This window comes from Phasianus colchicus, chromosome 22 (genome assembly GCF_987193195.1).
Source record: "Phasianus colchicus chromosome 22, bPhaCol1.hap1.1, whole genome shotgun sequence".
NCBI lineage: Eukaryota > Metazoa > Chordata > Aves > Galliformes > Phasianidae > Phasianus > Phasianus colchicus.
Window position 1 is genome coordinate 3,073,988 of NC_143457.1, and position 18,175 is coordinate 3,092,162.

The 18,175-nt window shown below is 47.0% G+C and overlaps 1 protein-coding gene across 5 annotated transcripts in view; it reads right to left on the reverse strand.

The window, feature by feature from the left end:
- Positions 1–18,175, reverse strand: part of PAX7 (paired box 7) — an 89,241-nt gene that overhangs the window by 44,517 nt on the left and 26,549 nt on the right. For all 5 annotated transcript variants that reach the window (XR_016459310.1, XM_090122903.1, XM_090122901.1 and 2 more), the window contains exon 6: positions 495–694. Coding sequence is in view for 4 of the 5 variants with exons in the window: in XM_090122903.1 (XP_089979029.1) it covers positions 495–694 (200 nt within the window). In the remaining variant the exon portion in view is untranslated. The remainder of the gene's footprint in view (positions 1–494; positions 695–18,175) is intronic.

Here is an 18,175-nt window from a genome sequence, read left to right on the forward strand (position 1 = left end):
CCCCCCCGCCCTTTTTGTGCTCTCCGGAGATCGGGGGGAAAAAAAGAAAGTTTGATGAAAATTCACACCCGCATCTTGCAAACTTTGCAAAATATGATCTGCTCCCCTGGGCGAGGTTGGTCAATGGTGCCATTTCTCCTCCAGCACCAAATACAAACACACACATACTGCTTCCTCCGAGGAATTTCCTCACACAGCAAACAGAGAGCTAAGTGCCTTGCCAAGAAGGGAAATGTTTGGCTCCTCATCCCAACCTGGATGGAAATCCTGCAGCTGGTACCTCTGCAAGAAGCCAAACCCAAATGGCATAGCTGCAAACCCACGGGAATGCGGGAATGCGCACAACTGGATTTTAGCCTCAGATTCTCATGCTTGAGGCTCCAGAGAAGAGGTCCATCCAAATTTCCACCTTCCATCCCCAACACTAATGTCTATCTCCCCAAGGGAAACAAGAAGCTGTGCTGCCAGACTCATCCTAGGGTTCTGGTTCCTACCTGAACACGGGCCTCGGTGAGCTTGGTTCTCTGTGCCAGCTCCTCCCGGGTGTAGATATCTGGGTAGTGAGTCCTCTCAAAAGCCTTCTCCAGCTCCTCCAGCTGCTCTGCAGTGAAAGTGGTCCGGCTGCGGCGCTGCTTCCTCTTCAAAGGCAGGTCTGGTTCGGATTCAACATCGGAACCTTCATCCAGCCTGTTCCCTGCATGGGCAAGAAGGGGGGAATGATGCTTAATGAGAGACAGGGAGAAAGGCTGTAGGGCACACCTCATTGCTACAGTGATGGTGTCCACCAAAGCAAATGCTCTGCCTACATACAACACATCTACCAGTTTTCCACCACTACCACAGTTTTCTCCCATTATCTTTCCCCACGCTGTTAAAAGCCAATCTATCAAAACCAGAACCGTTTGCACAAAGGGATGCTTCACAGCCCACAGTGGTCACAATGAAAGAGCTTGGCTTATGTTACCTCAAGTGATTTCCATTTTTGGTTTGAAGGGACTGTGTTTAAGTGTTGCACATTTTACATTGAAAATACGTAAAATCTGAAAGATTTTCAATCTATGATGCCTTGGCTTCTGCAGTCTGATTTCCTCCTGTGTTTTGCTGAAGCGCTAGCCTTTGAGATTTCAAATTTTTAAAGCACCTCGAGATGGAAAAGAGAGTTATTAGGAATTTTTCCAGCTGGGAAAAACATTGCCATCTTTGCTTCATCTCTGGGTTGGGCTGCCCAATCCACAGAGTTCTTCTTCTCTTACTTTGCAGATTTCAGTGGTCATTTTGCACACAGTCAGACTCTTAGTGCATAAAGATAGCATCAAAGTCCTTCACCAAAGTCTAACAGATCACCTCCTTCCTCTTCCTTGCCTTGTTCTGGACTTTTGCCTTTCCCTTCTTGAGCCCCAGGTCCCCTCAATCTCTTTGCTTTTCTCTCTCCCCCATAGTAGAGCTGGAATAAGCAAATCTCATTCTGTTCTTTTTTCTTCCTATTCGGCTTGGAAATGAAGCAGCAGGCACAGATTTTCACCAAAGTTCCACTCAGACCCACAGGGTTTTGGATGGAACACACTGCCAACAGCATTACCAATGTCTCTAGCATTTGCTAGCAGCATCTCATGGAGCAAAGCCTGGGTTTCAAAGCTGTGCACCCAAGGATCCAACTGAATTTTTTTGTTCAGTTCCTGTGCTGCCATCACCCGAAATCTGCTCCTCTCTTTTCAGAGCTGGGAATGGCAGCTGTGCCTCCCCAACAGCTGCTCTGCTTGGAGGAGTAGGAGGCAAACATCCCACCAGAGCTCACTTGTTTATCCTGAGAAGATCACAAAATGCCATCGCATTCTGCTTGCTGAGGGACAAAAATGCTTTTATGTCTCGAGGACACGACATTAGAGCTGAGCTAACTCCAGTTGTGTCCATTAAGCAGCTTTCTGATTGCATCCGTGTTCAGGAAAGGTCTGGAATCTCAAATGGTGTGAGGGGAACACCTGTACTTGAGAACAGCAGCCCTGCACATCTGCACCCCAGATGATTTGGGGCAGGTAGAAGCACATCTGGAGCTTGGAGAACCGTGTTGTGCCAAAGCACATCTGGAAACCTGCAGCACACGGCAGAGTTCTGCACATTGATCACATAAGTCACTGGCTATTATTGATTTAATTAGGATTTTTTGGTGATAATCGATACAAAAAAAAAGGACAGAAGTGTGTTTTGGTTCAGATTGTGATAGGGAAAGAAGGAAAATACACTGTGGGCTGTGTTATCTACTACAGCTCACTGCTTTCTTGATGCAGCTGCTTACACAGCATACAATAAGGCTGGGATCCAGCATCTCCAAAGGTGAGGAAAGTCCAGATCCCTGATTTGCCCTAAGGATTTGAGAAAGGAAAACCAATTGTCACCAGTAACAATCTGTCCTGTTCACAGCAGCACCGGTGACTGTGCTGGCCATCACCCTGGCTACAGGGCTAGAGAGAAAGCCCAAAGTTGCCACGTAAATTGATGTAACACTCTCTATCCGCGAGACTCCAAGCAGCCCCCAGCTGGCATTATCTCCATTTCACAGCCATGGCAGGGATGGAGGAAGTCACCCACCTACGGTCACTCCATGAGTCAGGAGCAAAGCTGGGAAAAGAAGCCGCAGCTCCTCGTGCCAAGTCCAAGGCTCCAGCAGCCCGACTACAAAGACAAAACCAAGAGAGCAAGAAAAATCCCAGGGCACGCTTGGAACCAGCTGGTCTCAGTACGATGCAGCTGCTGCTGTCAGCCACAGATTCACTAAATAATACAGAAAGTCGTTTGGCTGAGATAGACTGCAATATGAGCCTGTTACTTAGAGCATCCCCTGATAACAGGGACTGTCCCTTACCTGCCTAATGCACGACTCGAGGATCAAACAGGTCTTTTCCACTCCTAAATGTGCTGGACAAACCGTTGCCATAATCTCCATGAAGTTTCTGTGCAATGAGAAGCTTCCCAGAGCTGCAGGAGTAACTCAAGGAAACCTCCCTTCCCAAGCAAATCCAGGGGATCAATCCAAAACCTGAGTGCTTCATTTCTTGCTCCACATCCCCATGTGAAACACAGACACACTGCACTCCAACCAGCACAAGCAAAGGGAAAACCCATTTTGCAGCCTCTAGCATAATGGGGTACTGTGGGAGCACATGTTGGCAGAGTTTTACACTTAGTCAGCACAGGCAGCAGTGTGCACACTGTCAATAAAATGGTGGAGAGGTACCTGGCAGCAGCTTCCTGCTGATCACTAATGGTGCTGGAGGATGGGAAGCAGCTAGCTGTCTGCTCACAGCTCCCCCTGGTATCCTACTGGCTGAGCAAGAGCAGAAGGGAGAAGTGAAGAGATGGGAAAATCTCACAAAGGAAAACAAAAAGAAAAATGGATAGGTTGCAGGATGCACTGGTCCGTAATGGCTCTTCTCCATTGAAAGAAGTATGGCCAGAGCCTGTAGGTGTACCTACTGACGTAGGACAGGTGAAATATGTATGCCTGGACTTGTCCTGGGCCCATCCTAGCAGGAGGAGATGTGTAAATGATAGCCCACAAACTCAACACTGCTGAGAAATGCTGCTGGTTCAGGTTGTAGTACAATTAGCAGAGCACTCTGGAGGGGTTTGAAAGGAACACAAGTAGGCTGAGGCTGGAGGAGAGGAGTAAGGAAAAGCCTCCATAATTACGGGCTGGATTTGTCCTCCCTCTTCAGCTTTTCCATCCTCCCCCCTTCTCCTCTCCAGCTCCATTCACTGCTTCTGGGCTCCTCTTAGCCCCAGAGTTAAATTAATCAACAGGATTAGGTGGAATCGGCCAAGAGAAGACCCTCCAGGCTCAGACTGAGCCCTTGATGCCCTACAAGGACCTGCTGCCTCGTCGTGAAGCACCTTGGTGCCGTCTGGAAGGATTGGCAGGCAGGACCAGGCATGAAAACGCATTCATTAAAGTGGGGATTGGATTTTGTAGGAGGGGAAAGGGAAACCACATGCGCTCTCCTTCAGTATTTCTCATCTCTTTGTCACCCTCTCTCTCTCATTTCCTGTCTCTTTCTCTCTTGCTTCCAGCTGCACCATCCTAAAAATTAAATGTTGGAGAGGAGAGATGAAGAAGAAGGGGATGGTATTGTGGATGGCTTAGCTGCAACTGCACTGTTTGTGCTGCAAATGGCTTCAGCAAACCCACCCAGGCACTGCTGGAGCAGCAGTGATGCTCCACAAAAGCGGGGCTGGAGGTGACAGCTGGGAAGCTGAAGGTGCCCCAGGGGAAATTGGGTTGGATGGCACAAGAATGAAGGCAAATCTCACTTTGGTGGTATCCCAGAGATCTGAATATCCCCTCATTAGAGCACTATGCCAGGTCCCCCCTTGCTCACAAAGCTCTTCATCCATCAAAGGTGCCCTTCTTGGTTCCCCAACAATGAAATATATGCATGTTTTTCTAGTCCTGTATATACCTGAGTTTCAGGTCAGGCAGTTTTATGATGGAGGACAATAAAGAGGCTCTCAATGGCCTCGGAAAGTGCAGCTTCACCTGCAGCATGATGCTTTTGCTTGACTTAATAAACAGAGCCACATTATCACGAGACAAAAAGGAGCTACCCATCTCACAGATGGAAATCTCTCTTGATTGCTATGAGGGCATGAAATAATAAATCAAGGAAAAGATCTGCATGTATTCACTGCATCCACAATGTTACTCTATTCTTCCCTGTTCTATTTTCAAGCACCCACAGTATATGTAGCAGGTTGAAGCTGTAACTGGCCACAGGCCAGATCTGTGATGCTGCTATTTCCATGCTCTTTTTTCACCACCTGCTTGTGCAACTAGCCTGTGTACCATGCCAGGACTGACAGAAGGTGTGCTTCAGCCCAGCGCATCCATAGCAGAGCTTCTGGATAGAGCAAAGTTAGATGAGGACGTAGCAGAGGGCTCTGCTGCTGTTCTCTAGCACATATAGGGAGGTGGGAGTGCTCAGCTCTCAGATGCAAGCTAGTGTCCCAGGTGGGATAGCAAGGGTCAGTAGGAAGCAGCCATTGATTCAGGGCATGGCTCCTGTGCTAGATCTGCAGCCAACAGCTTCAGAAGCAAGAGCTGAAACTCTCCCTGTCTACTTAGCATCTGCCTTTCCCTCTGGCAGAAAGCAAACAAAACCCATCGAAATGCAAACAAGACTATGGAAAGCCTGAGAGAAGGAGAGAGAGAGTGGCAGCATCACAGGACTGTATTGCCTGGGTTTTTCTTTCTGACGTGAAAACAAGAACAGTTCTTTTCTCTCTCTTCTTGGAAAATGATAAAGTCTTGAGTTCACAGTGAGAAAGAGATGTGTATTTGTTTGCAGAATAACCCCACTCACCTCCAAGCCTATCCAACAGCAGGTGGGACTGCAAAGAGGGGACAGAGGTGTTTCAAATTCATCTCTCACCCCTCTGCCCCTGTCCAAGCACATTCCCAGACACACACAAAACCAATCAGCGACACAGCACATACAATAAAGCTTGGGTTTCCCCCTCCCTCCCCTTTCCAACCTGTAAACTCCCCATTCTCCAGCATTTGCTCGTGCCTGTGCAGCTGTATTACAGTTTAACATAGTTTAGAGGGCTGTGGTGTGGAGCAGAGGCAGAAAACGAATCACATAATAGTTGATATGCGTTTTAATCAAGTAATTCGGCCCAAGCAGAATGATAGTGCCTGTTGGTGGGGTGCCCTTGAATACCAAACAGACTGGGTAGCAGGTCTAGGAAAATGAAAAAGTCATTTACAGCTCAGCTGGGGACTGCGGTGTTCAGCAAAGCATTAGCGTGGGGACCTTAGGAGATAAAGGTTTGGGTGTTTTTTTCTATGTATTTTTTTTATACAGGCACTGTACTGGCTAGCTGTAACCAAACCACAGATGGAAGTAATGTCCATGATGGGCTTTACAACTTGGAATTAATACTCACGATGAAGATGATGCACTTGAAGAGGGATACAGGCAGAGAGAGTTTCTGCCTAGGGGGGAATATGGAAAGATGGGTGTCAAAGACAGAGGTGTTACACAGCTACACAATTCCCTCATCACATTACGGTTACTTCTGAATAAGGTTCTCCTTTTGTGGAAGGAGAAGCTGTAGGAAGGAGGGGGAAAGGAAGGTTGGAGGTTTAATAGATGAGAAGGGAGCATATGCAAAAGGTGCCGAGTGCACACACAGCAAGAAGCACAGCACAATTCTGACTTAGGACAAGCAATTGGATAATTTCTTCATGTCCAAATCCCAAGGGTTCACCCTGGAGGTGAACCCCAATAAAGGCTTGAAGATGTCAAGGTGAGATCTGGACCATTATGCCAAGTTTTACCTGGTTCTGGCTGTCCTACCTCCCCAGACACTCACCCTAAATTTATTTTCCTCCCAACTCTGCCAGAATTTGCCTTACAACTCAAATTGGTTTGGGGCTTTTAAGAAAACTCTCATAGAATCATATCATAGAATCATAAAATGGCTTCGGTTGGAAGGGACCTTAAAGATCATCTAGTTACAGCCTCCCTGCCAAGGACAGGGAGAATCTCAGCTGGCACTTGACCATATGTGCCTTTATGCAAAATTAGCTTCTTGGTTCGGATGCCAGCTTCAGATGCACAGAAGTCCAAAATTCACCTCCATTTTCCATTGTGAAATCTCTACATCTCCTTTAGTAAGTGACTTCTGGGCTCAGATCTAGTCGAGTGCCAGTGAACTTTGGAAAGAAGCTAAAGCCCCTGTTTTCCAAGGGAGAGTCATCCATCACAAAAAGCTTCTTGTCAATGTGGAACTTACACTGGGCAAAGATGCAGCCAGCAGCTCCTGAATGCAGTCCCCTCTGCCTTGACTGCAGCTGTCCCAGGTAACCCTGTTCATGTTGGGCACAAACCTTTGCCTTGAAGCTGGAAGTTAAGCTGGATGAAGGCTTTTCTAACCCCACAGGGAGCAGGAATTGCATCCTTAACCAGCTAATCATCCCTGTGCCACGTGTATAGGTGGAGCAAACTCCCTTGTACTGGTGTGCAGCTCTGGTGAAAGCCAAAAAACTGCACTCATTTCTCTGGGTGGAGGGGTCTGGCCCTGGAGACTCCATCTACTCTGCATGTGAAAGTGATGAGAGCCATCGGGGCCCCAGCAGCTCCTACTGCAAATCAGGGTCTGGCAGTGTGGGTACCAGCTGCAGAGCCCCTATGCAAAGACACATGGTCCCAAAAAAAAAAACCCCAAAAAACACAACAAAACACAACCCACTCTGTTCCTTACGAGCAGCAAACAAAACCAAATCATCCAGAACATTTGGAGAAAGATAGGGAGGGAGGGAGGGAGAAAGAGAGCCTACGTCTCCAACAGCCTTTGTTAATTCCCAGCACTGGTCTGAACATAAACAGATGGAATATCCATCAACTCCAGTCGTCTTTTCTTTTCTTTCAACTTTTTTCTAGTTCTCGCCTCCCTGCCCCCCTCTACCCTTAACACTCTTTCTTCTGGTTTTTGTTTGGCCTTTTAAAGAACCCCGAGGTAATGAGGCCTGCCCCAACTCCCCAGCACATCTGTGAAGTCCATAAAAGGCCCCTCTTTCACTTCAATATTCATAGCTGTGTGTTTGTGGCAGGCACGGGGTCCAGCAGGGGCTTGCTGGCTGCCCGACTTGAATTGATGCAGTCGGAGAGGCATCGATAGTGCTCCCAAAAATGGGAAGCAAAGGGAAACCAGCTGGTAGCAGGGCAGCAATGCATTGCAGCCCCAAGCAGCATGCAGCCTCTCCTCGCTCTCAGCCCATGCTCCAGCCATGTCTGTTCTCCCATAGCAGCAAGCAAAGCATCTCTAACATCACAGCCGCTCTAATAAGGGGGTGAGCCTCCGGGAGCGCATGACACCAGCTGGACTCCTCATTCCAAGCACAATGTAATATCTAAGTGCTCCCTGCATGCGTTATGACCACCCTCTGAGGGTGCCCAGAGGTACAAACATCGTCATAGAAAAGACACTGCGCTGTACAAACACCTCCACAGAAACAACTCAGATCCACAGGAGTGAGACTTCCAACTGCCCAGAGGCGCTTGTCATCTTGCTGGGCTCTGTTCTGCCCTTATTCCTTGGTTCTGATCTTAGTCCTTAGCCTCTTCCAACACTTTTTGCTCAGAATTTTCCCTCAACTGACTGAGCAAGAAGCATTGTCTCAGATATCTAAAGTCAAATTCATCTTCCTCCAGATCTGGAGTGAAACCCACTTGATATAGCACGCTCAGCTCATCACATACACACAGGCATGCTGTCTCTGGTGCCAAGCATCCTATCGAGATGCACAAATCCAGGTTCTGCCTGTGAAAACCTCTGCAATCCTGCCCTCCTTCCTGTCCCTGTCCTGTTACTGCATGCTTTGCCAACACATCTCAATCCTGGCCGATAGCTGCCTTGCTATTGCTACCCTGGGGTCCCTGCACAGCTCTATCACTGCTCCTGTGTCCCAATTTGCAACACCCTCTTTTATTTTCATCCCCATCTCCTATACAGCTCTGCCAATGGCTCTTAATCTTGTCCTGTAGTTCCTCTGCTGTTCCAGCTCTGGCCTCCCTGGCTGGATACATCAAGTTAAAGACCTTTCAATATAAGACTCTTTCAGGAAAGATAAACAAATTTAACCTCATAAACCTTTCCCAACCCTGAAGAACCAGCCTGTGAGAATGAGGCACCAGAGACCACTTAACCACACATGAGAAACACATTCCTCCCGCTGTTTGCAAGCCCTGCTTCATTTATCTGAATGTCAGAGCGACTGCCTGAAGCCAAGAGGTGTACAAGAGTGGGCACGAGCAGCCACTTTGCTTCCTTTGCTTTGCACTCTACCATGTCTGTGCAAACAGAGGGGTATAAGAGTCATTAGGGCAGCTGTCCTGGGAGAACATCTGATTCTGTTTCCCCTCTTCTGTTTCCCTCCCTTCCCCGAGTCCTTGTGCTTTTATGCGTGCACACATCCTCGTGCTTCACTGCTACTTCCACTGCTCCTCTGTTCTCTCTGCTGCCTTCCTACTCGCTCCTGTCCCTCTCTCTGCTTACACCAATCCCCCCCCCCCGTTTGCTTTTCTCCCCACGCACACAGAGAAGGCTTTACATTAATTTCATCCCATGGAGAGAAAACCAAAGTACGTGACTGTATAGAGCCCAAAGAGAAAAGGGCCCAGCAAGCAGAGCGTGCCCCTCATCAAGTTGGCCAACAGCAAGCTGAAAATGTGTTGAGAAGCCGGACTGTGACATTCGCCTGCAATTGAACCCCTCTGCTTGTCTCTGCTGCTCTCTGCTCGCCGAGTCGCGAGAAGAAAGAGAAGAAAGAAAAGTATAGGGAGGAGAGAATGCAAGTGACAGAAAGAAGGATTGAATGAAGGAGCGAAAAGAAAGAAAGATATCCCTGCGCCGCTTGGTCCTTTATCAGCCCTGTCATCTGGTGCAGGGCCCTGTGAGCATTGTCTCACCTTGGACAAAACAAAAAGGCGTTTTTTGTGCAGATTCCTTTAGAGCTGCCAGAGCCCGCACCTTAGGGGGTCGCTGAAGGCTGAATGTGCAGCTGACAGCCCCGCACAGCCCGATGTGATATCAATAAACTCCGACACGTCAACTCTTCAGCACAGCTCATGTGGAAGGTACGGCTTGAATATTAAAACCTCCAGCGGCCGGGAAATAAGCTTGGGGTGGAGGGGAGGAGGGTTGGGGGGAGGAGGTGGCTCAGAGCAAGAGGGGGCTGCGGTAGCACAAGCTGGGAGCAGACAGCCAAAAAAACAGCATCACAGATCTGCTACCTGCTGTCCGAGTAACTGCTTCGTGTCTTTTTGCTTTTCCTCTTGGCCACCGGTGAGGACAAGTGGCGTACAGATCTTCTCCAGGTCCTGGGGCAAGGATTCTCTGCTGGGAACTGAGCTGGACAGGAGCCCAGAAGCTAAAGGAAAATCCGAGCTCACCTGTTCAATATTACATCCTGCTTGGTGGGCATTTGCTTCAGGGAGCAAATATCCTGCTTCTTTGCACTCTGCTGTTTATTATAGGATGCTGCTGAAAGACATCAGCCAGTGACAAGTTCTCAGCTACCAGCAAAGCCTCCAGCCCAGAGTGACAAGAGCCTGTTTTGCCAACAGGATGCTGTTTAGCACGGTTGCCCCTTCCAACACCATAAGAGGATGCTCCCAAAGAAGAGCAGACACAGCATCACGACAGACTCACATGCTAATTCATGCCTGTTAACACTGGCTGCAAAATGTTTTCTCTGCTGACATTTTCCACCATTAGGTTTCAGAGTGAACGTGCCCAGCTGAGACAGAAGAGGCAGCTCACCTCACCAGAACTCATCTGAGTGAAGCTCAGAACTGAGTCAGGCTCTCTAAAGACTATGTAATGTCCACAGCTTCCATTTCCACTCAGATCACAGCCCTGAAGTTTTAGTTTTGCTGCAAAGGACAGAACATAGTATTTCTGAATTAAGCACTTGGAGCCTCAGATGTATGTTAGAAGGTGAGCAAACCCAGCACAGGAGCAGAGCTGTGCTGAACAGGTCCCATTGAAAGCAGGACACAGCTGTGACATGAAGCCAAGATCAACCCAGAAAAACTAAGTTTTCAAGTCCAGCACCAGCTCTACAGAGCAGTTTTTGGGAGGTAGATAACTGCATATGCATGACTTTCTGTGGTTTTTATCTGCCAAGAATGCTCAGGATACATGACTTCATTCTTCAGCTATTTTAAAATATAACAAGGGATCTTTCAGGGGCTTGCAATGATCTCTTTCCCTCTGGGACTGTGATCCAATGAAGCAACTGTGCCTTGACAGACATGCAGCAGAAGCTGAAACCCTCTTGCTTAGGAATTCAAGATGAGGAGCAAAGTAAAACATGTTTCCCACCATCATTAAAGCAGAGGGATATGTTCAACAGTGCTCTTCTCTTACCAAATGGAGAGATGAAATACAGAATATATCTGTATATAAATACAGATTAAGTACGGAATAGTGCATGTCAAACAGTGATGGGAACAGGTACATTTGTAACTACGTTTACTTTGGTTACAGCTGTGCAGATCCTGAGGTTTTTGGTTTTCCAGACAAATTCCCCAAATGCAGGGAGATGAAAATGCTTCAGGAAAACTTTAAATCATTCCTGCTTGCTTGGGCTGCTTATGTTATTTTTTATTTCTTTTTAAATAAACAAAAGATTTTAATCTCAGGCAGTAGAGACAGTTGAATGGACCTGAAATGAGAAACCTGGCTTTGCTTTCAAATCACTTGATTAGGCTTTTTTTCCGTTAAGGAATTTAACATTTCAACATAATGCTGAGAAGAGAAGATTTGAGAAGAGATTGAAAACCACCTGGATCTTTTGATTTCTCCCCATGCGTGGCTCACAGCCCTGGGATCTTTGCAGAAGCCTCTGCTCCTGCTGCAGTTCAGTGATGACCATTCTGTGCCCTTTGCCAGGTGCAGAATCTAAGACAGCCAGGAGCTGTGCCATGCTGTTTAGAGATGCAGAGGACACAAATCTTGGTGCCATCCACCCCTGGTTAGAAACAGAAGCACCACACAGAAATATTAATGGTCTGTGACCTACTATAGGGTGTAGCTGGGGCAGATAATAAGCAGCATCTTCTTCATAAGCTGGACAAACGTGAAGTAGAGGGTTTATAAGATCTCGAACATCAAACAGTTGGTTCCCCAGTGAATACTGCTGTGCAAATTTGAGAGCATTTGTGTGCTGGAAGCTGCATGGACACATTCTAAGTCAGCAAGGTGGTGGGCAAAAAATATCTCAGGAGCTACGGATTTGCTACCACCTAGCAAACAAACAGCCTCTAAGCAAAGACAGGTACTAGCAACACACACTCAATAAAAAAATAGATAGAAACCCAAAGAAAACTACTTGAAAACCATGCAGCGAAATATTACAAGAAGGAAATTCCCAATCTCAGCTTGAACAGACACAGCAAGTGAGCAAAGAGTCAGAAGAAAAATATTTTTCTAGCTACTGATGAGCCCGCATGAGAATCACTCACCCTCCAAGGGGCTCAGTGATATGTAAGTTAGTTCCACGCCGCGTACAGTTTTGAAAGCTGAGCACTGACCATGCAAAAGTCTAACCCCTTTCATCCAGCCCTTCTTCCCAACCAAATTTTACAGACCAGAGAAAATTAGCTGGAATGTTTAATGAACCTTTTGATATTCATACTTCTTCAGCTGGTAAATAATTTCATTCTGCACGCTGAGGACATTCAGGGTGCAAGCATGGAGATTTTCCTCTTGGGACAGAGCAAGTTGGCTTAGCTAAATTAAGAAATTACCTCCCTTGAAATTTGAAACACTTCAAAAATGCAGTTGCCTGCATTGTCCAAATTCTCTGTGTTTTGGTGTGTGAAGCATTAACTGATGCTCGTATTTCTGTGTTTCCTATAGCCCATACCTGGGGGTCAGTGGGGGCTTTACACTGTGCTGAACCAAACATGGACAAACGATGGCGGAAGGACCAGGCAAGGGAAATAGGTGGTAGGAGTTCATTTTGCATGTCTGAGTCAATACTGGAAATAAAATGTGGATGCCCCGGCTCCCAGACAGCTGCTGCATCCACTAGCTGACATTTTTAGATTGTAACACCCCAAAAATTCATGGCTTGGTCTGATTCCTTGCCAGACGTGCTGCGTAACTCCTACATCAAGCCTCAAACTCCTGGTCAGGTGAAAACATTCCTTTTTGAAAGACATCACTTTGTTGAATATCACCTACAGCTCTAACACATTATTCACGTAATTGATTAGCCTGCCCTTCTTACTTTAACACTTTCCTCCATGCCTAAAGATTCCCATTTCATGCTTCAGAAATCCCAGACAGAACAAGCTCTTGGGCTGCACGAGTTTGGTGGACAACCCCAGAGCCACAAGCAGCAGTAGCAAAGCAGAGCCCTCCGCTAAACAGAGAATTCAGATGTCATCTAGCAAATTCAACGGGTCAGCAAAGGTCTGAAATCAAAGGTGCCCTTTGAAAGCTGGAGTGTTTATTTGTTTTGCTGGTTTTCTAAACAGACAAGTCAACATTAAAACAACTTGCAGGATGTAAAATAAACTATGGGACCGTCAGAAGAGCAAGCAACAAACCTAGACGTGAAACTTGGGTAAAATGCATGCCGAAGAGCTGGATGCTGGATATTAATTTTAACCCTGGGCTCGCTGTGGTTTTGGGGGAGAAACCCCACCGGGATATTCAAGCGCCTGGCAGCAGCGGGAGCTGAGCCCCATTCTGGGAATGGCAGGGCTGCCCTGGGTCACGTAGCCACCGTCCCACTCCCCACTGCGAGGGGCCCCAGCGTTGGATATTTGCAACCGGCTTTAGCGTCACAGTGGGAGCTGGAGAGGACTTACCAGCCCTTTGTGCTGGATACGCTTTTCGGTCCAATGCTGCCAGCGCTATCGCTATTAGAAATGCCACCAGAATACAGGATAGATTTTCCACTCCCTTCTCATCCATTATCTTATCTGTCTGTATTGTCCCCTGTTCGGTATTGGGCTCGGGGACAGCTGACACACACACAGACACAACTCAAGAAGTTCCAGCAAGCCTTGAACCTCGTGGCTCAGGCCATGACTGGGTCTTTTAAAGGCACGCTTTGCACACTGTGTCTCTGCGATCTGCGCGAGATGCTGATATATCTGGGAAAGACTTTCAAAGAGCAGCACACGCCTTGCACCTACTTAGTATTAGGTGGGGGCACCCATCTCAACCCGGCGGAGACTGAGTGCTCCCTTTGTAGCTACGAACAATCTTTCCCTCATTGATTATGAAAGATTCTGCCTCGTGCTGAATCCATGGGAGCTTTGTCGTGCTAGGTGATGCACAGAGCCATGAAAATGCATGGTACCTGCTCCACAGGCTGATATCAACCCAATCCAGCACACACACTCTTTGGGAGACGGCTTAGAAACATTTGCATGCTGCCTAAGTTCGTTTAGTTCATAACCATCCACAGCCAACCTTGGAAGAGTGGTTGGAACGGCACTAATTTTTCTTCACTACAAATGCAATCTAACATCTGTATTGTTTTATGTTCCTGCAGAGTTTCACTTGGATCAATTTCATACTAAGACACAAGAGATTCCCTCCCCAAAGCTGAAGTTTCCATCCAAAGCCACGTACAAACTAGATGAGGTGGATATCTTTGATGCTAAAAATAAATAAATAAAGTATCAAGATTTCTAACAACAAGAATCTTTAGGCTCAGAAATTAGATTTAGATTTTAAATATCTTTGCAACTCAGAGTTCTGCGACATCAAAATAATTCCTTATATTTTGTCATCAATTTTCATAACACTTAACCTGCTTTCTTCAAATTGGAATCCATTCCAAGCACTCGGACTTCTAAATTTTTGTTGATGGCACTCAAGATTATATCCCAATCCTGCACAATGTCACCCTCTGCTGACGCGTTCAAATAGGAGTTTTTATAACAAAAGAGATAAATGGTTCATTTAATATCCACAACCCTTCCTCTGACAGTTCCCAATGGCAGATGCTTCCCAACGGAGATGCAAACTACCCTGTTATTACCTCCTGCACCCATCACCCAGTGGAAGCAATGGTGATTTCCTAGTGCCAATTAAACTTATGGATGACTTGTGCCAAAATAGAAATTAAAAAAATCACTTCCTTCGTTAAAAAATAGTTATTCAGATTGTAGGCAGCATCTAAAAGTTCGTACATTTTGAGCCTGAAGGCTGGAAAAGGTCTTCCAGAAGCACTACAAACTCTTCATTACTTGCTGGCAAGATGTGCTCTGAGAGCTGAAAGTCTGAGAGGAACTAGAAGCTATCTAAACAGGAGCATGAATAACTATTATTTATTAGAAATCCTTTTATATTCATGAGATGAGACCAGAATCCCCTTTTCCATCTTCACCCCTCCTTGGCTTGCTGTGCAGAAGCACTTACACAGTTGTTTTAACATTTTGCCTGTTGACATGCAAACATAAAGGCACTGATTTAGCAGTTTCTAAGTCCTGTTCCGTAAGCTTAGAGATAGAAATTACGCTCAAATGTTTTCATCTGGTGCTTTCAAAGCCTAAATGGTCAGGTAAATTGAAATAGGGCAGTGCAGGCAGCTTACGAGTGAAGGCACACATCTAAATAACAATGCTGAGAAGCATGGGAAAGGCTAATATAGACCATGCAATAACATATAGACCTTGCTTCTGCTGTACGTGATGTCTGAAGGAGGTGATGGAAAGATTTGGGGTGCTCAACATGCAAAAAATTCTGCATCTCACATTCCATCTCACATCCCCATAGGCCGTGAGCAGTAAAGAAGGCATAGAAGAAGCAAGATATTTTGCTGTGCTCCAAAATGACCGTGAGAGGGGAGATGTGTAGAACAGAAACCGGGGTAGGGTGAGTAACAAAAGGGGTAAATAGACAAGTTTGGGAATTAAATTGCATCTCTGAGGTTCTCTGTGATCCCTGAGTGCCACTGATGGAGATGTTCAGAGCACTCATTTTGCATCGTGCTATCATGCGAAGCCAGGGTGATGCCAAGGAGATGTGCAGCAAAAAAAAAACAGTTTGGCTGCATTTTTTCTGTTGTTTTTTATTTGGTTTGGGGGTTTTTGTTTGTTTGTTTGTTTCTGGAAAAGAGAGGCTGAAAAGACATGGAGTGCTGCAGCAGCTGAGTACCACGGGTGGAAAAGTCAGCAGACAGCACCTTACACAACTGTGGTGGGAACAGTGATAAAAGGGGTGGAGAAGAGTGGAAAAGCACAAGTTATGCCTTCGGAGGCTGTGAAAAAGCAAAGCCCAGCCCTTGTGATGTGCTTTGGAGAGAGCAGCAGAGGCTGAACTTCATGCAGTCCTCACTGAGCACTGCTGTTGTTGCACCCGTGCCTGCAAAGCATGGCAATCTTTGGGGCCACAGTAAGGCCAGGAGGTGTGTAGATATGCAAGCACAGGAGTATAAAACAAGAAATAAGCAAGAAATAAAGCACAGCCCGAGGAAAGCTGAACTGACACCTCTGCAGGCAGCTCCCGCCTCCCTCCACCTGGCTCACCTCAGGCGAGGGGCTGCGCTCCCATTGGCTATCCGCCCCGTGGGCCCACCCCCTGCGGGCAGCGCAGCCAATCAGGATGGGCCTCGCATGGGTGTGGCGGAAGGCGCCAGTAGCAGGAGGCGCCTTGGCTGCTCGGTGGCCATTTTCTGAGGGCATCAAACGGGGCTTCAGTGAAGGGGCTCGGGGCTGGAGGAGGACTGGGAAGGGCTGGAGAAGGGCTTTGGGGGTTAGAGAATGTTCCATTTTCCCATAGCTAAGAGACAGGAGGACCTTGCCTTAGGTCCTTAGAAAGGGATTAGGAGCATCTCCACTTGCTGAGGGGGAGTTGCGAGCATGGGGGTCGGTAATATCTGAGATAAAGTTGGAGAAATGGTTCCAAAAGGGTGAAGGGAATGAAGAAGAAGAGGATCCAGGGAGTTGCAGTTACACGGGCAGGAAGAGGAGGGTTTTGATGTCTCCTTGGAGAGAGAGATGCTGGCATAAGGAATTTAGCCAGGAGAAATTTAGCAGCATAACTCTGAATAACCCAGGAGCTGGGGATGAGGAAACTTAACAGCAAGGGAAAAAAAGAAAAAAAAAAGACTTAGTAGGTCATCTCCGGCACACGTCCATCAGCCCAGGGCTGCTCTTGGCAGGGAGAATTTTTCCTTCAAAAGTTGATAGTTCAGTTTAAGTCCCAGCGCTTTCCTCAGTGCCCAAATGCCACAAGAGAGGGAAATCCGGGCATTCCGGCTTCTCTAACCGCTAAGTCCTAAAATCTTTCTTTTTTTTTTTTCCCTCTATCCCTATTTCTTTTGATTCAGACAAAACTCCCTCTGAAGTCGAGTGGACCAAATACGAGGGCATTTACTCAGAGCTCAATTCAGATGTCACTGGGGGTAAATCTCCATAATGCCAGCTGGCGCTTGCTTGAGTGAGCAGTCATTGCTCCTAAGTCGGCCGCCCAGGAAAATCTGCACCGGGTCTGCAGGAGGTGGCCCTGGTTGGGCTGAAGTGGCAATGGAGAGAGTCTGAAATGGAGAAAACATCCTTCAGCTCCTTGTGTCCTCACAGATTTTGGTATCGTCTGTGAAAACGGTTTGCCTGCTCTGATATGCGGGGAGAAGCGCCGTCCCCAGGGGAAAGCAAGCGGCTTTCTTTGCGAATTTCACCAGCGAAGGCGACGCCGTTTTGTGTTACAGCATCCCGATCCAGTCCATTGAGTTGTCTGCAGAGAGTGTTAATTGTAATTTATGGAGGCTAAATTCCTAATAGTGGGCGAAAATCGCGGGCTTTGTTAGAATTAGCGGTCCGCTGGTTTAGAATGGTGCAAAATATGTCTCGCGGGCTGCTACCGACTGAGTGAGATGTACTTGATCTTTTTTTCACTCTGCAGGCAGGACCCCGTGCTTATTTCTTCCAGCTTAAACAGCAGAGGACACATTAAAACAGAACAAAGCAAAAAGCCCGGACCGAAAACCTCGATAGTAGGAGGGGGGAAAAGTTAGCAAAAACTCAATGAAGGCAACAGCCGTTTCTTCCCGCCTCAGGTCTGATTCAATCAGGTCTTTCAAAAGAAACTCCTGTCACCACAAACTGCCTTTTCATGCCAGATTCCTCCCGGCTCCCCCTCTCTGCCCCATCCCAGCGACTTCCAACAGCACCGATCAATCTCCAAGCGACACCCAGCCCCCCCGCCCAGCTGCCTCCAGCCACTGCCGTTCCCAAGCAAAAGGCAGCTTCACCCAGGAAGGTGGTGGAAAAAATGTGGACAAATTTCTGATTTGCAACACTCTGGGAATGGGTTTATTGCCATTGTTTGAGTGCAAATGTATAAATAAAGCAAAACGAAGATTCCAGGGTGAGTCCGATGAAAAGCAGAAAACAAGAAATTTTATGGCCATAAGTGGCGTGGGCTAATGGTGATTTTTGAGGCACTGGACCATGGTAGTTACTTAGCTAAATGATTGCTGTGAAACCGGGCAAGAGGCTTATTTCTTAATTACTGTTACATATTATGTCAAGCTGACACTTAGAGGCATGCTCGGGCAATGATAAAGTTAGCCAAAGAAAAAACAAAAAAACACACAACCAAAACTCCCTTGCCGTTCTGAGAGGCTGTTTTTAAAGCGTGTTACTTG